The sequence below is a fragment of the Monodelphis domestica genome, chromosome 1, assembly GCF_027887165.1.
Source record: "Monodelphis domestica isolate mMonDom1 chromosome 1, mMonDom1.pri, whole genome shotgun sequence".
NCBI lineage: Eukaryota > Metazoa > Chordata > Mammalia > Didelphimorphia > Didelphidae > Monodelphis > Monodelphis domestica.
The window spans coordinates 523,577,315-523,599,435 of NC_077227.1; the positions used below are offsets into that span (position 1 = coordinate 523,577,315).

Here is a 22,121-nt window from a genome sequence, read left to right on the forward strand (position 1 = left end):
CCTGGAATCAAATCTAGCCTTAGACACTTCCTAGGTGTGTGACCCTGGGCAAGTCACTTAATGTCCATTGCCTAGCCCTTACTGCTCTTCTACCAGGGAACTGATACACATTATTGATTTTAAGATAGAAGGTAAGGGTTTGTTTTTTTAAGTGTATTGTACAGGACAGCTAGATGGTTCAGAGAAGAGAGAGAGAGAGACAGAGAGAGAGACAGAGAAAGACAGAGCACCAGGTCTGGAGATGGGAAGTCATGGGTTTAAATCAGAGCTTAGACACTTCCTAGCTGTGTGACCCTGGGCAAGTCACTTAGCCTCAAGCCTTTACCACTCCTTAGACCTGAATCTAATACTTAGTATTAATTCTAAGACAGAGTGAGGGTTTTAAAAAAAAGTGTATTGTGCTACATTTCCCTCCACACACACACCCTCCCCCACCAGAGAGTTGGTTGTTAAACATTTATCATCAAAGTCCTATATTAGTTCTACCAAATTCTAAGCCCAAAGCCCCTCTTGAGCTCTTATCCCAGCACCTCAGCTTTTCAGGGCCTGCAATCCTGGCTCTAGGGTTACCATGGCTTGATTTTCTGGGTCCAGAATTCTACCACCTGTACCAAAAACTGAAAAGGACAATGGAAACAGACCAGAATGCCAGGTCTGTTTATTGTGACCACTGGACTAAAAGGAAAGGTAACCTTTCCTCTTCAATCCATCCTTAAGGCATGGTATTCATGCTTTGCATGAACAATACCTTCACAAGTAATTCTTGGCTATAGGCTTTCTTTAAGATCCTGCCATTCCACAATTCGTAGCCAAATCTAAGCAGCATGAGGAAAATAATGGGAGCCTAGGTCTTTTACACTAGTAGGCAGTTATATTGTGGCATAACCAAATAAAATTTAATGATTTGCTCCAAAGTCTAAACTATATAGAAACTTCAGAGGTGAGGTTGGGTCAAGTCCCTTCATCTCCAGGGACCTGAGTGTCCTTATGTGTAAAATAAATGGATTAGGTTAAAGTATTTAAAATTTTCCTTCCAGCCCTAAATTTACCATCCTAAGATCTGAGATTCCCCACTATATACAGATTCTCTTGTCTTTTACCATCTAATATTCATTTTTAGAAAGCCCTTATTTTCAGATTTATTAATCTAATTAGTTGCTTCGTAGGCTTGTTTCCTTTATCTATAAAATGAAAACCACTGACCCGATCAAGCCAAAAAATTTTTCCATGATAACATTCCAGAATCACTTAGTCAGTAAACATTTATTAAGTGCCCACTTTGTTTCAAACACTTTGCTAAGGTAGGGGATACAAAGAAATGCAAAAGACAGGCTCTGTTCTCAAGGAGCCAACATGCAAACAATGATACAAATGAGAGATATTATGAATATTGAAATGAGAGGACTTGGCAATTGATTGGAAATAAGAGATCTGAGAAAGGAGTAAAAGATGCCAACCAAGTTGGGAGCCTGAGTGATTAGGAATTTAGTGGTATTGTCAATAACAAAAAGTTAGGAAGAAGGCAGGATGCAGGAGAAAAGCTGTTAAGGATCTGAGGCAGAATTGGAATCCATGCCTTCCTGATTCCAATTCCAGTACTCTATTCTTTTCCTGGACCACACTCACAGGCCCCAGATCCTTTCTCCCAACCACCCCAACCCAATTTGTAGCCAAGTCACCCCAACCCAATTTGTAGCCAAGTCTTGTGGATTATTCCTTGGTAATCTTTCTTATGTAATTTCTTTTCTCCAGCCACTACCCTGGTGCAAGTCCTAATCACCTTATGCCTACTAGATAGCTTGCTGTGGTTTCCCTACCTCATCTCCTTCCACTCTAGTCGAACCTCCACTCAGCTATGAAAGTAATTTTTCCAAAGCACAGGTCTGACCACATCACTCAGCTATTCAAGTAACTCCTAGTGTCTGCCTAGGACCGGTAGGGTCAAATATAAATCCTATTTTGCTTTAAAAATTCTTCCTAATTTGCCTTCTCCTCTTCCCTTTCTAGTCTTATACCTTACTTCACACCAGGTACCCTGCCATACACTGACACCTGCAGGTCTTTGAACTAGATAATACATCATTGGCTGCCCCCATTATAGGAACTCTTTTGTCTCCTAGCTTTCCAGGCTTTCTTTCTACCAAATAAAGTCCTACCTTCTGCAAGTCGTCTTTCCCAGTCCTGTATCTTAAAAACCTTCCTTCAGACTACCCCCAGTTTATTCTGTATCTATTTTGATTATACACGGTTTTTGCATGTTGTCTTCCGGATTACACTGTAAACTTCTTGAGAGGAGGGACTATTTTAAAAAATCTTTTCTTTGTATCCCCAGTGCATAACATAGTGCCTTGCACACAGTAGGTACTTAATAAATGCTAGTTAATTAACCCAGGCAAGTTTACATATTGGAAAAGGAGGATAAAAATAAGATTGTAGTGAGGTTCAAATTAGATAATGGAAAACTCTTCGTCAATCTTAAAGGACTCATAAACGCCAGTTATCATTAATCGACAAAGCACCAACAAGCAAAGATAATTCCGAGTTCAGGCTGGCCCTAAAGGGCTACAAAAGACGCTGGGACTTTCAGCTTCAGAGAAGGCGGAGCCTAGACGAGGTGGGCGGGGATGAAAGGAAGGCTGCACAAGCGCACCGCGGGAGCTCCTGTCAACAAAGACCGAGGCACGCTCGTGAGCAACGGAGGCTAAGATCCTATGGAACGTGCGCGTGTCCGCCTCGCTGAGGCAGCCTATGAAAGGAGAAAGAAAGGACAGGACGTGCGCGCGACTGTCCCATTGCCTGAGCCTATGGCCGTGAGAGAGGAGGGCGGGGCGGGACCAGGACAGATCCCGGACATCAAAACCTGCTCGGGAGGGTTTCGGAGAGGGGGAGGTGACGCTTCGGACCGAGGGAAGGGGCGGGGCCGGGTGTGGAGGTAGCTGGAGCTCTGAGGACTCGCCCGACTGCTACCCAGCTTTGGTGCTTTGCCCTTCTCCTCCTCCTCTTGCCTGCAGCACCAGCACCACCGCCGCTTGGTCGCTGACAGCGGGTTATGGCGGCGGCGGCAGTGGGAGCCGTGAATGAATTCTCCGGGCGGCCGAGGGAAGAAGAAAGGCTCCGGCACTGCCGCGCCCGCTGGGCCCCCGCCCCCCTGCGCGGGCCCCGCCCCTCCCGCGGCCGCCGGCCCGTCTCCGCATAAGCGGAACCTGTTCTACTTCTCTTACCCGCTTTTGGCCGCCTTCGCGCTGCTCCGCTTCGTCGCCTTCCACCTGGGGCTCCTCTTCGTGTGGCTCTGCCAGCGCTTCTCCCGCGCCCTCATGGCCGCCAAGAGGAGCACCCGGGCGGCGGCCACGGCCGCCACCGGGTCGGGGGCTGCGGCGGCGGCCTCCGCCTCGGCCCCGCCGCCAGTGCCGGCTGGCGGGGAAGCTGAGCGGGTCCGCGCCTTTCACAAGCAGGCCTTCGAGTATATCTCTTTCGCCCTGCGCATAGACGAGGACGAGAAAGGTAACCGGGGGCGGGGGAAGAAGGTATGGGGTTCCCTGCGTCAGCCCCTTGTTAGGGGGTTTTCCGAGGCACCTAGGACCAACCTCTCCGATTCCCCTCCCCCACTTCGTTCCCATTCGATTCTCCTAGGCCACTTATCTGTCGTCCGTCGCTCCTCAGTGGGGAGCCTCCACTTCCTATAGTATTCGCCTCATCTTAAGAATCTCATGGCCCCTAGAGAACCTGAGGGCGCTTCTGTCACTAGTTATCCCTGCATGACAGCTTTCACCCAATTCGGTGCGATGGCCGCTCCGGCTGCCCTCGGTTGACCACACAGAGGCGACGTCAGGCCGGGCCAACACTTAGTGGCCTCCAGCCCAGGCCAGGTTTCCGAAAGGATCAGCTGCCAGTGAAGGAGCTCGCTGACCACAATGGGTGACTGGTTTTAAATAAGAGCAGCTATTGTAATAGGAAAGAAGAAAAATGAACGCGGGTCCCATGAAGGAAATAATGTTTTTATCACTTCAACTGTATATGCATTATTTTAACAAAAGCTAAATTTCCTGGATTTTTTCTTTTAATGACAGTTGTAATTTCAACTTTTAACATTTGTATGCGGGTTCTTAACATAAGTTTTACTTCTGATTTTATTAACTTCATTTAACCCAACAATCCTTAAGAAAATTTGGAAAGTGTTTGAGTGGTCTGCATATATACAGTTATAATTTGTGGGAAAAGCCTAAACCTATTGATATATTGCTTTCCTGAAAGGCAAAAAGCTAGAAGGAGACAGAATTGGGCACTCAAATTTTTAAAAAAATGAATATTAAATACAATTAGTTAGAAAATGCTCAAACCAAAAGCAAATTTCACTTTAGAATGAAAATCTTAATATGAAGTATATTTTAATTAGAAACAAATATTTTTCTTATTAATTAATTAAATCTTTTATCATAGTCTCCGTTGTGTTTTGTTTGTCTTTCATAACTCAATTTTACTTGTTTTCTAGATTACTAAGCAAAGAGTAGACCACAGTTTTCTCAGTAACTTTCAATCTGTTACTGTACTCCCCTTTTTAAGGAAGAAAAAAAATGGTGCAGTAATTGTAGAAAACTAAAAACACTGTGGTTAGGAATCAGTCTTTCAAAAAGCATTTATTGCCCAATTCCAAATAATATGTTAAATTCTGGAGACACAAGAAAAGACTTTACATTCAAAGAACTTACCTTAAGTTGAGGGAGATAGTATGTAAATATAAAAATATGTAAATTAACTTTTGGGGGATAAACAGCTAGCAGATGAGGAGAGCAGGGAAAATCTGATGTGGACAGCTAGTCAACTGAACTTTAGTGAAACAGGAAGGAAAGTTGGGTGAAAAGGCAGGGAGAAAGATGGGATATCTTGTGTGAGGAAATATAGTGGTAGGCAGTTTAGCTGAATTCCTGTAGTTTTTGTAGAGGAGTAATGTATAATAAAATTGAAAATCACTTGGAGCCTCCTAGTAAAAAGTTTAAATACCAAAGAGAGGACTTTGTATTTAATAATAGAGGTAAATGGGAATAGGTAGCCTTGGCGTAGATGGAGCAGGGGAGTAAAGTAACATTGTCAGTTCTGGGAGAAATCTCCCACCACCAGAGTTGGATATTCCAGTTTCTCTAGCCTTCTATTAAATCCTGGGGTAAGGAATTTTGAGGAAAAAAAAAAACCTAGTAGGTTTATCCAAGAATTATCTCTATTTTACAGATAAAGAAATTGTGGTGATCTGCTGGCTTCAGGAGAGGAGTCAGGACCCTGGTCTCTTGACTTCTTTCAGGACTCTTATATCTCAGACAAACACTTACAGTTACTCTAAGCTGCAAGATGTCTAAAAATAAATGTTTCTCCTCTGAAGCTAAGGACTTGGAAATAGGAGTCTGTGAAGTACTGTAATTTGGGAGGGAAAGGGAAGAAGATAGAGAAGTAATGCCAAGTAATGTTATTTTAATACTGAATTTTATTTGGGACCAGGTGGAAAAAAGAATCTAGTTATGCTAATAACAGCTCACCTTTGCATTGGATTTCTTGGTTGATGAAATACTTTCTCAAAACAGCTCTTTGAAGTCTAACTTTTCCAAGTAGTACTAGTTTCCATTTTATAGATGAGGAAATTGTGTTAAATGAAATGATTTACCTACAGTCCCATAGCTGATTAACCCATTCTTCCTCAAATTGTAGCATGATTTCCAAGTAAAAAGGTACTTTTTAATGGTTTGCTCATCTCATTGATGTGAGTCCTCCCCCTAGTGGTACAAACTGAAACTTTTTGTGCTTTTTCATGTCCTATAGTATTTCTTTTGTGTGTCCTGTAAAGGATTTCTGCCTATCATGCTAAAATCTCTTCTGAGGCATTTAGTATTTTAAAATTAATTTAATTCACGAAGTATAACGTTTTCCCCAAATTCCTGTCAGAATTCCTTCGAGGAAAAATGAATGAATGAAAATGAATGACCATCTTATTTTTTATCTCTCTGTAACTAATTTTTTTCTGGTCTTATTTTTTTATTTGGTAGTACAGGCAGTTTAATTATATTTAACCTTGTTTCTCTCCACACTAGAGACAGAATAGTAGACAAATACTTATCTTGAAATCAGGAAGACCTGAGTTCAAATTCCTTCTTATATACTTCCTAGTTGTATGATCCTGGGCTAATTTATTAACATTTGTTTGCTTTGGTTTCCTCAACTGTAAAATGGGGCAATAATAGTAATACTTTGTAAGGTTATTATGAGAATAAAATGAGATATTTGTAAAATGTGCTTAGTATAGTGCCTGGCATATAATGGGTCTGGTATAAATGCTTATTCTTTTCTCACTTAATCTAATTCTGAATAGACTTAGAAGTGATCATTCACACCTCTTGCCATCACTCTTTGAATTTTACAGCTTTAATTCTAATGAAATTGTCATATTCAATAGATTAGCTTTATGGTATAGTAGAATGCTATATTTGATATCAGGAAGACTTGCTTTTTTTTCTTGGATAGATTGCTAAACCAATGTTTTTTTAGTGGTTGTGAATCTTGTGTTCTATATGGAGTTCTAGGGTTCTTGTCAGTCAAGCACAAAGCAAAAAAGAATACCTGGGAAACCTCACTATTTTTAGGGAATTTCTCTTCCTCTTAGAGTTTATGTATAATCTCCTCCATAAAAGTAGTCAGCATCTTTGATGAGTATATCTCTCTTTAATTCCTTGCTAAATATAATCAGATTGATGAACACAATTTAATTCTGTAGTTGAATTGTTCAGGAAATCTTTGTACTATCTTGACATGTGTGGAAGATACCTTTTTGGAGATGTCTTTAAGCCTGTGTTATTTCATCTAGTCTATTTTTTAATTAGTTAATTATAAATACAATAAGCTCATATATTTTTACACTTCACATACTAAGAAGATATAGTCTACTATAGGGGATGATCCCTTAATACTTCCTTATTTCCTTCTGATATTTCTGCCAGTGATGTCCTTGATATGTTTGCAGACCATTTTCATAAAGTTTTTATAGAAAAGAAAAAATGGGTAAATGGTTAGTTGTTACTGATATTTTCTTGGTCACTTTTTTGGGGTTATCTTTGCCATTCTTCTAGAGTCTTACCTTATTTGAGAGCTTAAAAACCTGTCATGAGAACAAGCATTTATCAAGCATTTACTTTGGTCAGGAACTGTTTTAAGTGCTGGGAAATACAGGCAGTCTTGCTCTAATACAACATATGAATATCTGGAAAAAAATTCCACAAAGCTTATAGGGAAAGTAAGGTTAAGGCATGATGCTTAAAAATTTTGTCAAGAGAGAAGCTGGGTAGCTCCGTGGATTGAGAGTCAGGCCTAGAGCCAGAAAATCCTAGGTTCAAATCTGGTCTCAGATGCTTCCTAGCTATGTGGCCCTGGGCAAGTCACTTCACCCCCATTGCCTAGCCCTTAACACTCTTCTGCCTTAGAACCCATATACACAGTATTGATTCTAAGATGGAAGGTAAGGATTTAAAAAAAGAAAGATGTGATACATTAAAAAAAGATAGAAATACAACTTTTAAAATAGCACATTTTTATATAATCTTAAGTTATAACTCTGCTGCCCAAGAACACACACACACACACATACAATTATAGCACTTTACCTTGACAAAGACCTAAAGTTTGTTTGTGGAAATGGGCCTTAGAAGGACTGCATTTTTTAAAATTGTTAAGTGGTAGAATTTTCTACATTTTTGCTATTTTTAGTGGAAGAAGCAAACTTGAAATTATTGTCATGCTCAAAATATTCTCCAATATTGTAATAGACACTATTACAAGGGACACAGGAAGCCGACTAGGGCAAAGGCTGGGTTTTGCACTCCTTTCCCCCCTCCCCCCCCCCCCCCCCAGTCATTTCCTGCCTCTCTCAGCTGACTTCAAATGGCTTTCCTTCGAATGGTAAGATTTAAGAGGGTTTCAAGGACTGGTCTCACAATCTAGGTCTTTACTAAAAAGGGTTTTATGCTTAAAGTAAAAGAAATAAGGGAAATGGAGGAGGTGAGAGGGGAATAAGGTTTCCCTAATCTCTAAGGGTTTCCTGTTGATTGAAGGATTCTCCCAAGGTGTTAAGTTCAGGAAACAGGGTTAATTTTCTATGGGGAGATATGGATAAAAAAGCTAACAAGGTTCTTCAGAGCTAAGCTCCCAATCTTCTTAGTACTCAGTCAGTAGGTAATCAGGAATCCAGAGCAAGTTTGTCTGCCAGCCTCTTCCCCACAGTCTCCAGGGAAGAAGTACCTCAGTTCCAGCTGCTGGTTTCTTAACTGCCTCCTGGCCAGATTCTCTTTAGAATCTTCTCTTCCTCTGGTTGATTGGCAGTTCATTCAACATTCCATTTCTTGCTTTTTCTTGCAAAAGCCATCATGTGCTGTAATCTTTTCTTTACAATATATCAATCACATTGAAACAAATCCACAGTTTGGAAACACAGGTTATAGCAGGATTAGCATTATTATTAATAGCATTAGCAGTATAAGCAAAAAAGACTATGCCTATCCCCAAGGAGCTTACAGTTCCAATTGGGGAAGAGAGCACATAAAAAAGAACTGAAGGCATAGGAGGGGAATGGGAGGATAGTACTCACATTGGGTCAAAGTGGAAAAATAGTCAGAGTCAGAAATTGAGATAGGAGAGGAATGGATGGCTGACCCCAACCCTTATCTTAAAGTGGACATTCTAAGAGCAACTTGTAGTAGCATTCCCATGACTGTTTGTCTTATGTCTTTCATCTCTTGGGTGCAGGCAAGGGTCCAGGACAGGTATTTTTTGTCTGTCCCACAGGACTTCTTGCCCCAAAGCAATGACTTCTTTCTGTGCCAGCACAAGGCAACTTCCACCTCCTGCTGCCATCTGAGTCCCTCAAATGGCATATGGAGAACCTCTGGTGCCATGAGAAGCATTGATTACCTTTTGACTTTAAGTCTTCCATCTCCTGTCCTTTGAGGGAAGAGGAAAAGAAAAGTTGGAGAATAAGACTTTTTCTCCTGATTTGTAGGTTCCATTTTTATCTCCTGATGTACCCTTTTCCTGACTAATCTTTACTCTTTGGAGGGAAGAGCACTAGTGACCCAGGGCTTCCCATATGAGCATCAACTGTGTTATGTTCTTCCTTTCTTATTCTGCACTTCCTATAGCTTGATTGCCAACCTCCTTTGAGAAGAGTGTTGCCTCTACTTAGTGATGAACATTTTTTTTTATTCCTACACCAGGAATTTAAAAAATTAATTTATTTATTTAGTCAATTTAGAACATTATTCCTTGGTTACAAGAATCATATTCTTTCCCTCCCTTCCCTCCCCCCACCCTTCCCGTAGCTGATGTACAATTCCACTGGGTATTGCATTTGTCCTTGATCAAAACCTATTTCCATGTTGTTGATGTTTGCACTAGGATGTTCATTTAGAGTCTACATCCCCAATCATATTCCCTCAACCCATATAATCATGCAGTTGTTTTTCTTCTGTGTTTCTACTCCCATAGTTTTTCCTCTGAATGTGGATAGTGTTCTTTCTCATAGATCCCTCCAAGATGTTCAGGATCACTGCATTGCCACTAATGGAGAAGTCCATTACATTCAATTGTACCACAGTGTATCAGTCTTTATGTACAATGTTCTCCTGATTCTGCTCCTCTCACTCTGCATCAATTCCTGGAGGTCATTCCAGTTCCCATGGAATTCCTCCAGTTTATCATTCCTTTGAGCACAATAGTATTCCATCACCAATATATACCACAATTTGTTCAGCCGTTCCCCAATTGGAGGGCATCTCCTCATTTTCCAGTTTTTTTTTGCCACCACAAAGAGTGCAGCTATGAATATTCTTGTATGTGTATTTTTTCCTTATTATCTCTCTGGGGTACAAACCCAGCAGTGCTATGGCTGGATCAAAGGGCAGAGAGTATTTTAGTGCCCTTTGGGCATAGTTCCAAATTGCCCTCCAGAATGCTTGGATCAATTCACAATTCCACCAGCATTGCATTAATGTCCCTACTTTGCCACATCCCCTCCAGCATTCATTACTTTCCATTGCTGTCATGTTAGCCAATCTGCTAGGTGTGAGGTGATACCTTAGAGTTGTTTTGATTTGCATTTCTCTGATTATAAGAGATGTAGAACACTTTTTCATGTGCTTATTAATAGTTTTGATTTCTTTAACTGAAAACTGCCTATTCATGTCCCTTGCCCATTTATAAATTGGAGAATGGCTTGATTCAGTGATGAACATTTGATGAACATTCTCATACTTGGTAATAATACCCTTCTCATCTCATTGATTCAGAATCCCTGTAAATCATCATCCAAATCCTCTTCCATATCCTCTACCACCCAATTTCTCATTACCATCCCCCCATAACCCTCCCACTTTATAGTTTCAACTAAATACTGCCCTCTGGAATGCTTACTCCATAGACAACAAATTTCCCTTCATCCTAAATCTTTTCTTTTTCCACACCTTCTGTCTTCTAGGTAGACAGCCTCTTAGGCTAATCTTTCTAGTATTTATTGTACTTTCTCTCATTCCCTTTGGCTCACTAGCTGAGATAAGGGAGTTAGAATATTCCTTGCTTCTCATTACTAATTTCCATTTCTCTCTTTACTTCCATTATTCTAATAGCCTCTTTTGCTTTGAGATTCATTGTATCTACCACCTAATCAAAATCCTGGTAGTTGTTATTCATAGACACTCTCCTCCCTTGTTACTTTCCTTCCTTTCTCATTAAGTTTGGCCTATCCCTCACTTTTTTTTCTCCTTCCCAAATCTTACCTTCATACTAGGAGACTTCAACATATATATTAATTTTGCCTCAAACTCTAACCATTCTGTTCTCCAAAGTGGTCACTTCCCATGAGCTACTTTTCCACCCCAAATCAGCAGCACACAAAAATGATCATATCCTTGATGTTACCATCTTTCACAAATGTACCCTGTTTGTGTTCAGTAATTCCCAGATTCCCTTATCCAATCATAATGACTTTTTTACTCAACTCTGCTTTCCTTTGCAAAATCCTACTCTTCATAGATCCCATGATGACCCACCAATCCCTTTACCCCTCAGTTCTCTGCTAGTCTATTTCCCCTGCAGTAGCCATTTTCTCCTCTTTTTCCCTATCTTGACACATAGATGACCCAGTTCAGCTCTGCACTGTCCTCCTCTTTTGAATCCCTAGCTCTGCTTTATTATAAATCAGTTACACCCAGACAAGTTTTAGCCTTGGATAGCCTTCATTTCTATACATACGCTGCTGAATGGGGGTGTAAAAAATAATTTAATTGTTTTGCCTGGGTCCAGTTTAGATTTATGTTATATATCCTCAACTGGGCCCTCACTTCTGCTAGACAATTCTACCATACCTGTTTTAACAACTTATTATCTCACTCTTCACAGTGACTCTTCCAAACCTTTTCATCTGGTTCCCATGCCTTACTCTCTCAGCTGAGATCTGTGTCTTATATTTTACAGACAAAATTGAGGTCATTTGCCATGAACTCGCTCTTCTTTCCTATTATTCAAATGCCTTCTGCCACTGTCTTCTCCTTTACCCATGTCTCATATGATGAAATGGTCTTCCTCCTTACCAAAGCTAAATAAAACTCCTTCTACCTATCAAAAAATTCCATTTTATCCTATTTCCTACAATAGATTGCTTCCTCTGTCATCTCTACTTTGTCATTTATTTTTCAATCTCTCCCTGCCTCCAAACATGCCCAAGTCTCCCCCATCTTGAAAAAAGCCCCCACTTGATCTCTCCATCCCTATTATCATCTTTTGTCTTATATCCTTTGTACCCAAAGGTGCCTATACTTTCTTTCTTCTCACTTCTCTTCTTAACCCTTTACAATCTGGTTTCTGACTTTATTTGACCAAAATTGCTCTCTTCAAAGTTAAGTTTTCTAATATGATGGCCTTTTCTCTATCCTCATTCTCTTTGACCTCTCTACATCCTTTGAAATTGTCAATTATTTACTATTCCTTGATACTCCCTTCTCTTTAGCTTTTTTTTTGGGGGGGGGCATGGAGGTGGAATACCATTCTCTCTTCCTTGATATTTTCTTTTCTAGATTTTTGGGATATCCCTTTCTTCTGATTCTCCTACCTGTCTGACTGATCTTTCTTAGTCTCCTTTGATAGATCCTCATCTACATTATACTCTCTAACTGTAGGTCTCCTCTAGAACCCTAGGTCCTCTTCTCTTCTTCCTTTATAGTACTTTAATTAGTGATCTCATCAGCTCCCATGGATTTAACTATCATCTCTATGTTGATGAATCTCAGCTCTACCTATTTTTCCTTAACTTCTCTGCTGACCTATCTCACATCTCCAACTTCCTTTCAGACATCTCAGAATGGATATACTGTAGACATCATAATCAAACATGTCCAAAATAACTCATTATTTTTCCTCCCTAAAACCTCTCCCACTTTCCCTGTTACCATAGAAGGCAATACCATATTCCTAGTTTCTGAGGTTCATTTCAATGAATCTCAATGATTTATCATTGACTCCTTACTATCTCTCACCCACCCTCTTTCCATATCTAGTCTGTTGCCAAGGCCTGTTGACTTTGACCTGTATAACATCCCTCCTCTTCTCTTGACATTGCCACCACTGTAGTGCATCTCATGCCTGGATTATTGCAGTAATCTATTGTTGGGTCTGCTTGCCTCAAGTCTTTCCCCACTCCAACCCATTCTCCATTCAGCCACTGAAATGAATTTCCTAAAATGTAGGTTAGACAATGTCACTCTCCTGCTCAGTAAACTCCACTGGCTTCCTATTTGTCACAGTATCAAATTCACAATGCTCTGTCATTTAAATCTCTTCATAACCTAGCCCCTTCCATCTTATTCCCCAACACATACTCTTCAATCTAGTGGCACTGACCTCCTAATTTGGTCCAGGAACAACATATTCCATCTCTTGACCATTAGCATTTTCTCTGGCTATTACCCAGTCTGGAACTCTCTTCCTTCTCTGCTCCAACCACTGATCTTCCCTGGATTCCTCTTAAGGCCCAACTAAAATCCTACCTTCTACCAAAAGCCTTTTTTTCTTTTCTTTTTAAAACCTTTACTTTCTATCTTAGAATTGATACTAAGCATCACTTCTAAGGCAAAAGAGTGGTAAGAGCTGGGCAGTTGGGGTTAAGTGACTTGTTTAGGGTCACCCAGCTAGGAAGTGTATGAGGCCAAATTTGAACCCAGGAACTTCAAGTCCAGTCCTGGTGCTCTGTCCACTGTGCTACCTAGATACCTCATGTAACAAGTGCTTAATGGATATTGATTAATTGACATAAAAGAGAATGGGGGAAAGGGTGGAGATTGGGAAGGAGCAGGGAGAGAAGAAAATGGGTGGAATGAAGTTGAAATTTACTCGGTAGGAGCTCAGGTTGGTTTTAGGGTAGAGTCTAAGGTTCTTTGGAAAGGAAAAGGGTGAGATTAGTGATTATAACTGAGTCAGCTTGATACATAGATGGCTAGGAAAGATTGTGGAGGCTTGCTTTGTGAAGATAAAGTTCACTTATGTGGGAAGGAAATTTCCTTCCTCATTATGTCGCTTTGTTTGACGTCATCAGTGACCTGAAGATCCTTTACCATTGAGATGTGCAAGTATAGAGAAACCCTCAGAGAAAGAAGTTGAAACCAAGGAGTCAGGGAAGCCAATCCACAGGCACTGCCCCCCTGGGTTGTGCCAGGCAGATTAAGGAGCTATGATTGGTTCCTTGGAGATGGACATAGGAGTTTTCTCTCTCTCTCTCTCTCTCTCTCTCTCTCTCTCTCTCTCTCTCTCTCTCTCTCTCTCTCTCTCTCTCTCTCTCTCTCTCTCTCTCTCCCCCTCTCTAGAACTAGAACTCAAGTCGGTTGATCACAGTTCCCTTTTTATAATCTCATTAACTTTATAGGCCAAACTTGAAGGAGTTTACAGTCTTTTGGACAGGTGAGGAGATTAGACATGTGCATAATTATAATTTGTCAGTAATATCTCACAACTGTTATGACCACACCTTTTATGGGATTCTTGTTCAGATTTTTATGTACTTATTACTGATCTGTCTTATACATGGGTGCCCTTCCTTTGGGTCTCTGTGATTTTACAGGCACAGTACAACATTGGGGCATCATGATAACTAAAATACAACTTTGACTATGATTAAGATTAGGAAATATTGGAGTGCCAATAGAAGTTGGAGCAGGGAAGGATCAAGGATTATATAATTTAGAGAATGAAAGACTCTTAGATATCATTTAATTGGAACTCAGAATTTTGCATGGGGTATACCAACTCTGACATTTGTGTGGCTTTAGAGGCTCTCTTCAAAAGGCAGAACCTGGGAAAACTTTAATTTTCTAGCATATATTCTATTTGGGATGACGAGTTTCATCAGATTAATTTAATTGGCTCACACTCTAGTGTTTGTAATTAACAACTTGTCACTACTGTGAGATTTGAAGGCCATGCTAGAATTTTGTTTTCCTGATGTTATAAGATGTAGACTTGATAGTTTAAACAGTGAAATGTAGTATTCATTTTGTAGTTTTTCAGATACTCAACTTTGAGATGTATAATATATGTATATCTGTGTACATATATGCACACATAGCTCATATATGTGTGTGTATACAATTTTCACAAAGGATTTACTTTGTAGGAATCCAAACTATTTAGGGCAGCTGGGGGTGGCACAGTGGATAGAATGCTGGGCCTGAAATCAGAAAGGCTCATCTTCCTGAGTTAAAATACAGCCTCAGACCTGAGCTTATTAGCTGTGTTATTAGCTGTGTGGCTCTGGGCAAATCACTTGGTTCTATTTGCCTCCGTTTCTTCATCTGTAAAATAAGCTGGAGAAAGAAATAGCAAATCACTTGTGTTTCTGCCAAGGAAACCCCAAATGTGGTCATGAAGAGTCAGATATCACTGAAAAACAACTGAACTACAACAAACTCTTTGAAATGGAGTAGGATAATCCAAGATAAACTATCCATTGAATGCAGTGTGATTTTTTTTTTAAAACAGGAATTTACTGACCATGAATTTTGCATATAATACTATATTAGATTCTTTGAGAATAAAAAAAATCCATCACAGTCCCTGAAACTTTAGAAGCATAAGACTAGTATTTGTTAAGTGTCTTTTAAATAGTTTGTTTTTGTCTAAACCTGTGAATTGGTGTGGGGAATCTCCATTGCAAAGAACTTTTTTAATCTGGTAAATCATCTGAATCTTCAAGTCTTTAAAGAACAGTCTAGACAACTTTGTCTTGTCCGTGCTTACCAAACAATATATCTCAAAGGCACGACTTGAAAACACCACTTTGTGACTCCATTACTGGCCCTCTATTGATTATTCCAGCGTTCTTCTGAAATAAAATATATATTATTACTATTTGTATAATATGTCTCCCTTATTTTAAGGATCTTCAGTTCATGGTGGTTATTTAATAAATGTTGATTAATTGAGTTGCTCCTAAGGAGAAAAAAATGTAACTTTATCCCCTTGTGCTAGTTCTTCCTTGACCTACATGTAGTAAGTAAGCTTGGTAAGGACTGTTGATTTTTTTCTTGTGCCTTTTAAATGTTAATTCATTTAATTTTGTTACTTTTGTAATTTATATCAAAGTAAAATCCTCTAACTTTTAGTGGATTTCCTTGGCCAAAGGTCTTTAAGCAAAGTATAGTGACTATTTGTCTATGACCGTGATGGCGAACCTATGGCATGGGTGCAAAGTAGGGCGTGCAGAGAACCTTCTTCATGGGCACACAAGCTGTCCTTGTCTCCATCCCCTGTCCCCCCCTTCCCACTTGACTTCATTACTAGAAAGGCAGAGGAACTCAGACAGAGCTTCTCCCTTCCCCCTCCCCACCATGCCTGACAATATTTTTTCATAGCACCTGCTCCTCTGCCCAGCAGCCCAATGAGAATGCATAGTCCCTTCCCCCTTTCCACCCAGACAGAGGAAATTCCTCACTTCAAAAAACACCCCTCTGCCCAGCAGCCCAATTCTCCCTCTCCTGTGTGGGGTAAAAGGATGGGGGGGGGGGGGCAAGGCACATGGTCTCTAAAAGATTTGTCATCATTGGTCTAGGACTTTATTTCACATGAGTTATATTGGAATGCCTCTGAGATTCCTTCCAACTTTGAGATTCTCTACTACTGTAAAAATAAAATTGGTGAGTTATAAAATAAAATATTTAGTTTTGAAAAGTTTTGAACTTATATTGGAACAGTTTTTCCATCTAAATATTTTATTTTATAACTTGCCAATCAGGTTCAAACTGGATACTTTTGATAAAGGTAATCAAAAGTATCCTCAGTGATGAAGTGAAGCTCAAATGTGAACTTCCCTTCAGGGCCAGGTGTAAGGACAATAAAGAGACTCTTATTATAAACATAAAATGTTTATTGAAATATATAAAGATAAATAAAGGGATTCTAAATCCACCCAAATAAACTCCCAGGTTCCACAAGGAACTGCTTCTCCTGTGTTTCACAGGCTACACTACTCCTCCTTAATCTGACTAACCCAAATTTACAATATCTAAATGAAACTACTGCTAATTATCCTTATAAATCTTAACTTTGCCTTCAAATTATAAAATAGCAAAGGCTAGCTGATTGAGTCTCAACAAGAATCAAGTTAGGACTCTGAATTTTAAGAGACTCAGAGTCCAAACCAAAGACCAGGTTTTCTTTGGTCTTCTCAGAGTTAAACAATCTATAAAAACCACAACAGATAATAGTGTTTCCCAAGTTGGGAAAGGAAAACACTGAACTCCTTCAGATCTTTCCCTTATACAGAGAGAGGCAAAAATGTTACCTCCTCCAGCCCTGAGAGAGAGTCTCTGAGTGTGTCTCTGCCAACTGCCAGAGAGTAATTGACATAGAAAAACCCATTATAACTGTTTGCAGTTGAAATTAGCACACTCAGCTTTGCTTCAAACTCTAGTTCTTTTCTCAAGCCAGCCACTCTACTTCTTATCTCTAAACTAATAAAACAATGCTTATTTTTTAATATCATCCTTACACTAGAGAGTCTAAGAATTCAGTCCTTTTAGACTTTTAGGGCAGGTTGAAGTATCATTGATTCTAAATTGATGTGCTTTTGCTATATTGTGATAGTTTTCAAATTTTATATTATTTGCAGTAATCTATGGAATACCAGTAAAGTTTTTCATCTTTAGCTTCAAGTGCAATTCCACACTATTTGATAAATTCCTCTTCCATGCTCCTCTTTAATCTAAGTATGAATTGATAGTAGCAGTGATTAACTCACTCCCCACCCAACCCCTTCCTGGTGTAAAGCTAATAGTTGACTAATGTTACTTTGTTATTATTGTTACTGTTTTTCCTACTCCTGTGGCAGTCCTATTCCCTAGACTGCTTTTCTACCTAGAAAACTTCTTTTTCCTTAATCCTCTGTCAAGGAGATTAAGAATATTATTATTATTTCTTAAATAATGTTATTTAAGAAATAATAGCAGTATAATTATAGCAATAGTATCTTTCATCTTTTTCAATTCCAAATCCATCCATTTCCTTAAGATAACTCTGTCAGGAAAAAAATGGAAGAAATGTCTGCTAATAGATGGAGAAATTTGGATTCAGAGAAGTCATGACTGGCCCCCATAGCCTCAAGATTTCTAGATGATAAAGCCAAAACCTAAACCCAGGACTTCTGACTTGATCAGTATTCCTTTTTCTTACAATTTTTTTATTTTATTTTATTTTTATTTTTTTAATATATTTTATTTGATCATTTCCAAGCATTATTCGTTAAAGACATAGATCATTTTCTTTTCCTCCCCCCCCCACCCCCACTCCCCATAGCCGACGCGTAAGTCCACTGGGCATTAGATGTTTTCTTGATTTGAACCCATTGCTTTGTTGATAGTATTTGCATTAGAGTGTTCATTTAGAGTCTATCCTCTGTCATGTCCCCTCAACCTCTGTATTCAGGCAGTTGCTTTTTCTCGGTGTTTCCACTCCCATAGTTTATCCTTTGCTTATGAATGGTGTTTTTTTCTCCTGGATCCCTGCAAGTTGTTCAGGGATATTATACCGCCACTAATGGAGAAGTCCATTACGTTCGATTATACCACAGTGTATTAGTCTCTGTGTACAATGTTCTCCTGGTTCTGCTCCTCTCACTCTGCATCACTTCCTGGAGGTTGTTCCAGTCTCCATGGAACTTCTCCACTTTATTATTCCTTTTAGCACAATAGTATTCCATCACCAACATATACCACAGTTTGTTCAGCCATTCCCCAATTGATGGGCATCCCCTTGTTTTCCAGTTTTGGGCCACCACAAAGAGCGCAGCTATGAATATTTTTGTACAAGTCTTTGTGTCCATTATCTCTTTGGGGTACAGACCCAGCAGTGCTATGGCTGGGTCAAAGGGTAGATATTCTTTTAGCACCCTTTGGGCATAGTTCCAAATTGCCCTCCAGAATGGTTGGATCAGTTCACAGCTCCACCAGCAATGAATTAATGTCCCTATTTTGCCACATCCCCTCCAGCATTCATTACTTTCCTTTGCTGTTATGTTAGCCAATCTGCTAGGTGTGAGGTGATACCTCAGAGTTGTTTTGATTTGCATCTCTCTGATTATAAGAGATGTAGAACACTTCTTCATGTGCTTGTTAATAGTTTTGATTTCTTTATCTGAGAACTGCCTATCCATTTCCCTTGCCCATTTATCAATTGGAGAATTATTTTATTTTTTAAAAAGTGTTTTCCATGGTTACATGATTCATGTTCTCTCCCAAGCAATTCCACTAGGTTATACATGTATTTTGATCAGTATGCTTTCAACACTATGGTACTTCAATTAAAGCGTTGTATTTAATCTTGCATTATCTCATGGAAGTTTTTATAATCTTTGACAAAATGAAAGCAAAGACTTGGAGGTTAGGCCTCCATTAATTGTGTCAGTTCAGAAAGCGTGTCTTCTTCACTGTTTTTGAAGATGTATGTGCAGTTTATTTGTAACAAATTTGTATTTATAAGGATTGCATTATTTTGAATCATTTTGTATTAAATTTATTTCTCTGGTTTTATATACTCTTTAGTATACTGTTGGTGCTCGGTAAATATTGAATATTTCCATTTTAAAGCAGGGCAAAAGGATCAAGCTGTGGAATGGTATAAGAAAGGAATTGAAGAGTTGGAGAAAGGAATAGCTGTTGCAGTCACAGGACAAGGTAGATTATTGTTTTGGCTTGGTGCACATCTTTCTAACAATATACTTATTATTAGGTATTTTTCCTAATACTGCAATTCACTTTTCCCTTGTTAAAACAGAGTAGAAACCACAAATTAAATAGGTGCTCATCTGCCATGAACTCAATTATATATTACAAAACAGGGAGTATTTTATATAAAATCTTTAAATAATTTTTGTTCAACTTTGGAATAGATTTCAGAGGTTCTAAGAATTTGAATATGTTCTTTATTCACACAATATTATGACTCACTGAAACTGAGTGAGAAAGGTATATGCAGGAAAATGGAAGAGATGTTCATTTGTGTCAAAAGCTGAAGTCAGGAAGATTGAGAACTAGGAAAAGACCAAGAGATCTAGCAGTTAAGAGATTTTGGTGACATAAGAGAGAGCAGTTAAATTGAGTGGTAAGATTGAAAGCCATATTACAAAAAGTTGAGGAGTAGGAACTAAAGAAGTACAGACAATGAGATTAGATACTTTTTTCCCCTAGGAGTTTGACTGTGAAAAAAAGCAAGACAAGGAGATGGAGAAAGTCAGGAAAACAATAATATGATGATCAAGGGAATTTTTTTTTTTGTTTTTTGAAGAGTGGGGAGACCTGGGCATATTTGGAATCTGAAAGGAAAGAGCTAGTGAATAAGGGGAATGAAGACGAGAGCCAGAGGAATGATGGAAAGGACAAACTCAAAAGAATATAGCATTAAGGACACCCATAGGTAGGTTGACCTGGACAAGGAGCAGAATTACTTAGAGCTAGGAGAATAGAGGTAGATAATAGGAGATGATGTAGAAAGAAAAATGAAATTGAATAAAACACTCTTTTCTTATAAAAGTAGGGAATTAGGGGCAGTTTTAGTGGCTATGTGGATAGAGAACCAGACCTGGAGATGGGAAATCCTGGGTTCATATGTATGTGGTCTCAGATGTTTTCTAGCTGGTTAACTCTGGGCAAGTCTCTTAACCCTAATTGCCTAGCCCTTAACTGATTCTCTACCTTGAAACCAGTCTAAGACAGATGTTATGAGTTTAAAAAAGAAAGAAAGAAATTAAGGACTGCGTTTCCTTGCTGGAAGAGAGATGGTTTGAAAGAACTGCTCAGGAGATTTTTAAAAGAGAATCAAGTTAGGAAGGATTAAAAGGATTTCAGTGCAGCAATGCAGTCTGGGTAGAAATTAGATTATATACATTTTTAGTGGACCTACTTAACATGTTCAATATTCTTTATATATTTCCTATTTTATGCTGATGGTTTAGAATATTTTGAATAAAGCAATTTAAGATTTATTTCAGAAGAAATGAATAATGCCATAACAGGCCAAGCCCCATTAACCAACTTCAAGAAATAATTTACTTTACTGTATCTGAACTTTCTTATATTGACTACTGATTTAAATAAACTATTTTTAGTTACTTCATAAAGTACATTCTGGGGGGCAGCTGGGTAGTTCAGTGGATTGAGAGCTAGGCCTAGAGATGGGAAGTCCTAGGTTCAAATCTAGCCTCAGCCACTTCCCAGTTGTGTGACCCTGGGCAAGTCACTTGACCCCCATTGCCTAGCCCTTACCACTCTTCTGCCTTGGAGCCAATACACAGTATTGACTCCAAGACAGAAGGTAAGGGTTTAAAAAATAAATAAATAAAGTACATTCTGACTTCTTAGAATTTATTGGATTTATATTTATGCATGAAACTCCTGTCTTCATCTTTGTAAAGAAATAAATATTTTCATGAACTTTAATATTTTTTTCTTCTCTTAGGTGATCAGTATGACAGAGCTAGACGCCTTCAAGCTAAAATGATGACCAATTTGGTCATGGCCAAGGATCGTTTGCAACTTCTAGGTACTGTTAATATTTTGGGCAATGGACTTAGTAATAGCTGTGTTAATAGTTTTACCTGGGCTTTCTTTGTATATTTTGGTTTACATGGAAATACAACCAATACCCATTTTAAAAATAAACAGAACATTCAGACCTAAAGTTTAACCACTGATTGCTATTACCTCAACCACCATTAAAAAAAAAAAGTAAAATTGTTTGAATGGTTATCTGCCTACTTATTCTTCTGTTTATTGTAGAGAGGAGGAGGGAAGTTGGTGAGGAGAGTGATGTTTATATTGGTGATTTTAAAAAACTCTTTAAAATAGTTTGAAAAAGTCCTGCATTGCCTAGTTACTGATGTTTCCATATTTTGTTTCCATAATTTAAGAACTATCTCCTTGTTTTAAGAAGCATTATCCCCTTACTTCTGACCATAAAATACTAAATTCTATACATGCTTCATTCAGAATGATTGGTATTATCTTATTATTCAAAATACTATATCAAAGAATGTTGTAGCAAAGCCATCCTTTGATAAACCTTTATTTTTTGTTCAACTTTGACTTCATTAGTAACATTAAACTTGCAGCGTGACTAAAGTAATGACTGATTTTCCTCTGTAACTTATAAAAACAGAAAAGTATTATAGCCATGATATGCTAAAACATGTTTCAGCTTGTAATAGTTGAATAGGATCATTTCAAGTAGGAGGCTGTCTATCATCTGAAATGTTATGATAGAGCAACTTAACCATCTTTTCAGATAAAGTCTTATCCAAAAAATTTTTTTCAAAGAAAATTCCTTTATAACTTAGATTTATTCTTTATCAAAAGATAGTCTATTTGGGGGGTAAACGTTTTAAATAATATTGAGCTCTTTGTAATGTTCCTATGGGAGAATATTTGTTAAAATTTAACTTTGGGCTTGAATTTTGTTCTAAGCAAACATTTTGATTTTCCACTTTATAATAAGATTCATTTCTTTTATTTTCAATTATTCTTTCACTCTACAGTTTATGTACTTAGTGATTCCTATAAGTTGCA

The 22,121-nt window shown here is 38.7% G+C and overlaps 1 protein-coding gene across 4 annotated transcripts in view; it reads left to right on the top strand.

The window, feature by feature from the left end:
• The first annotated feature begins 2,797 nt into the window (after window positions 1–2,797).
• The window catches only part of SPAST (spastin), a 101,919-nt gene continuing 82,595 nt past the window's right edge, over window positions 2,798–22,121 (top strand). The window contains exons 1-3 of one of the 4 annotated variants that reach the window (XM_001371467.4): window positions 2,798–3,501; window positions 19,149–19,235; window positions 21,016–21,099. In XM_001371467.4, coding sequence (XP_001371504.1) covers window positions 3,078–3,501; window positions 19,149–19,235; window positions 21,016–21,099 — 595 coding nt within the window. In that variant the 5' untranslated portion in view covers window positions 2,798–3,077. The remainder of the gene's footprint in view (window positions 3,502–19,148; window positions 19,236–21,015; window positions 21,100–22,121) is intronic. The other 3 variants (XM_001371493.4, XM_007476044.3, XM_007476043.3) reach the window with 3 other exon arrangements.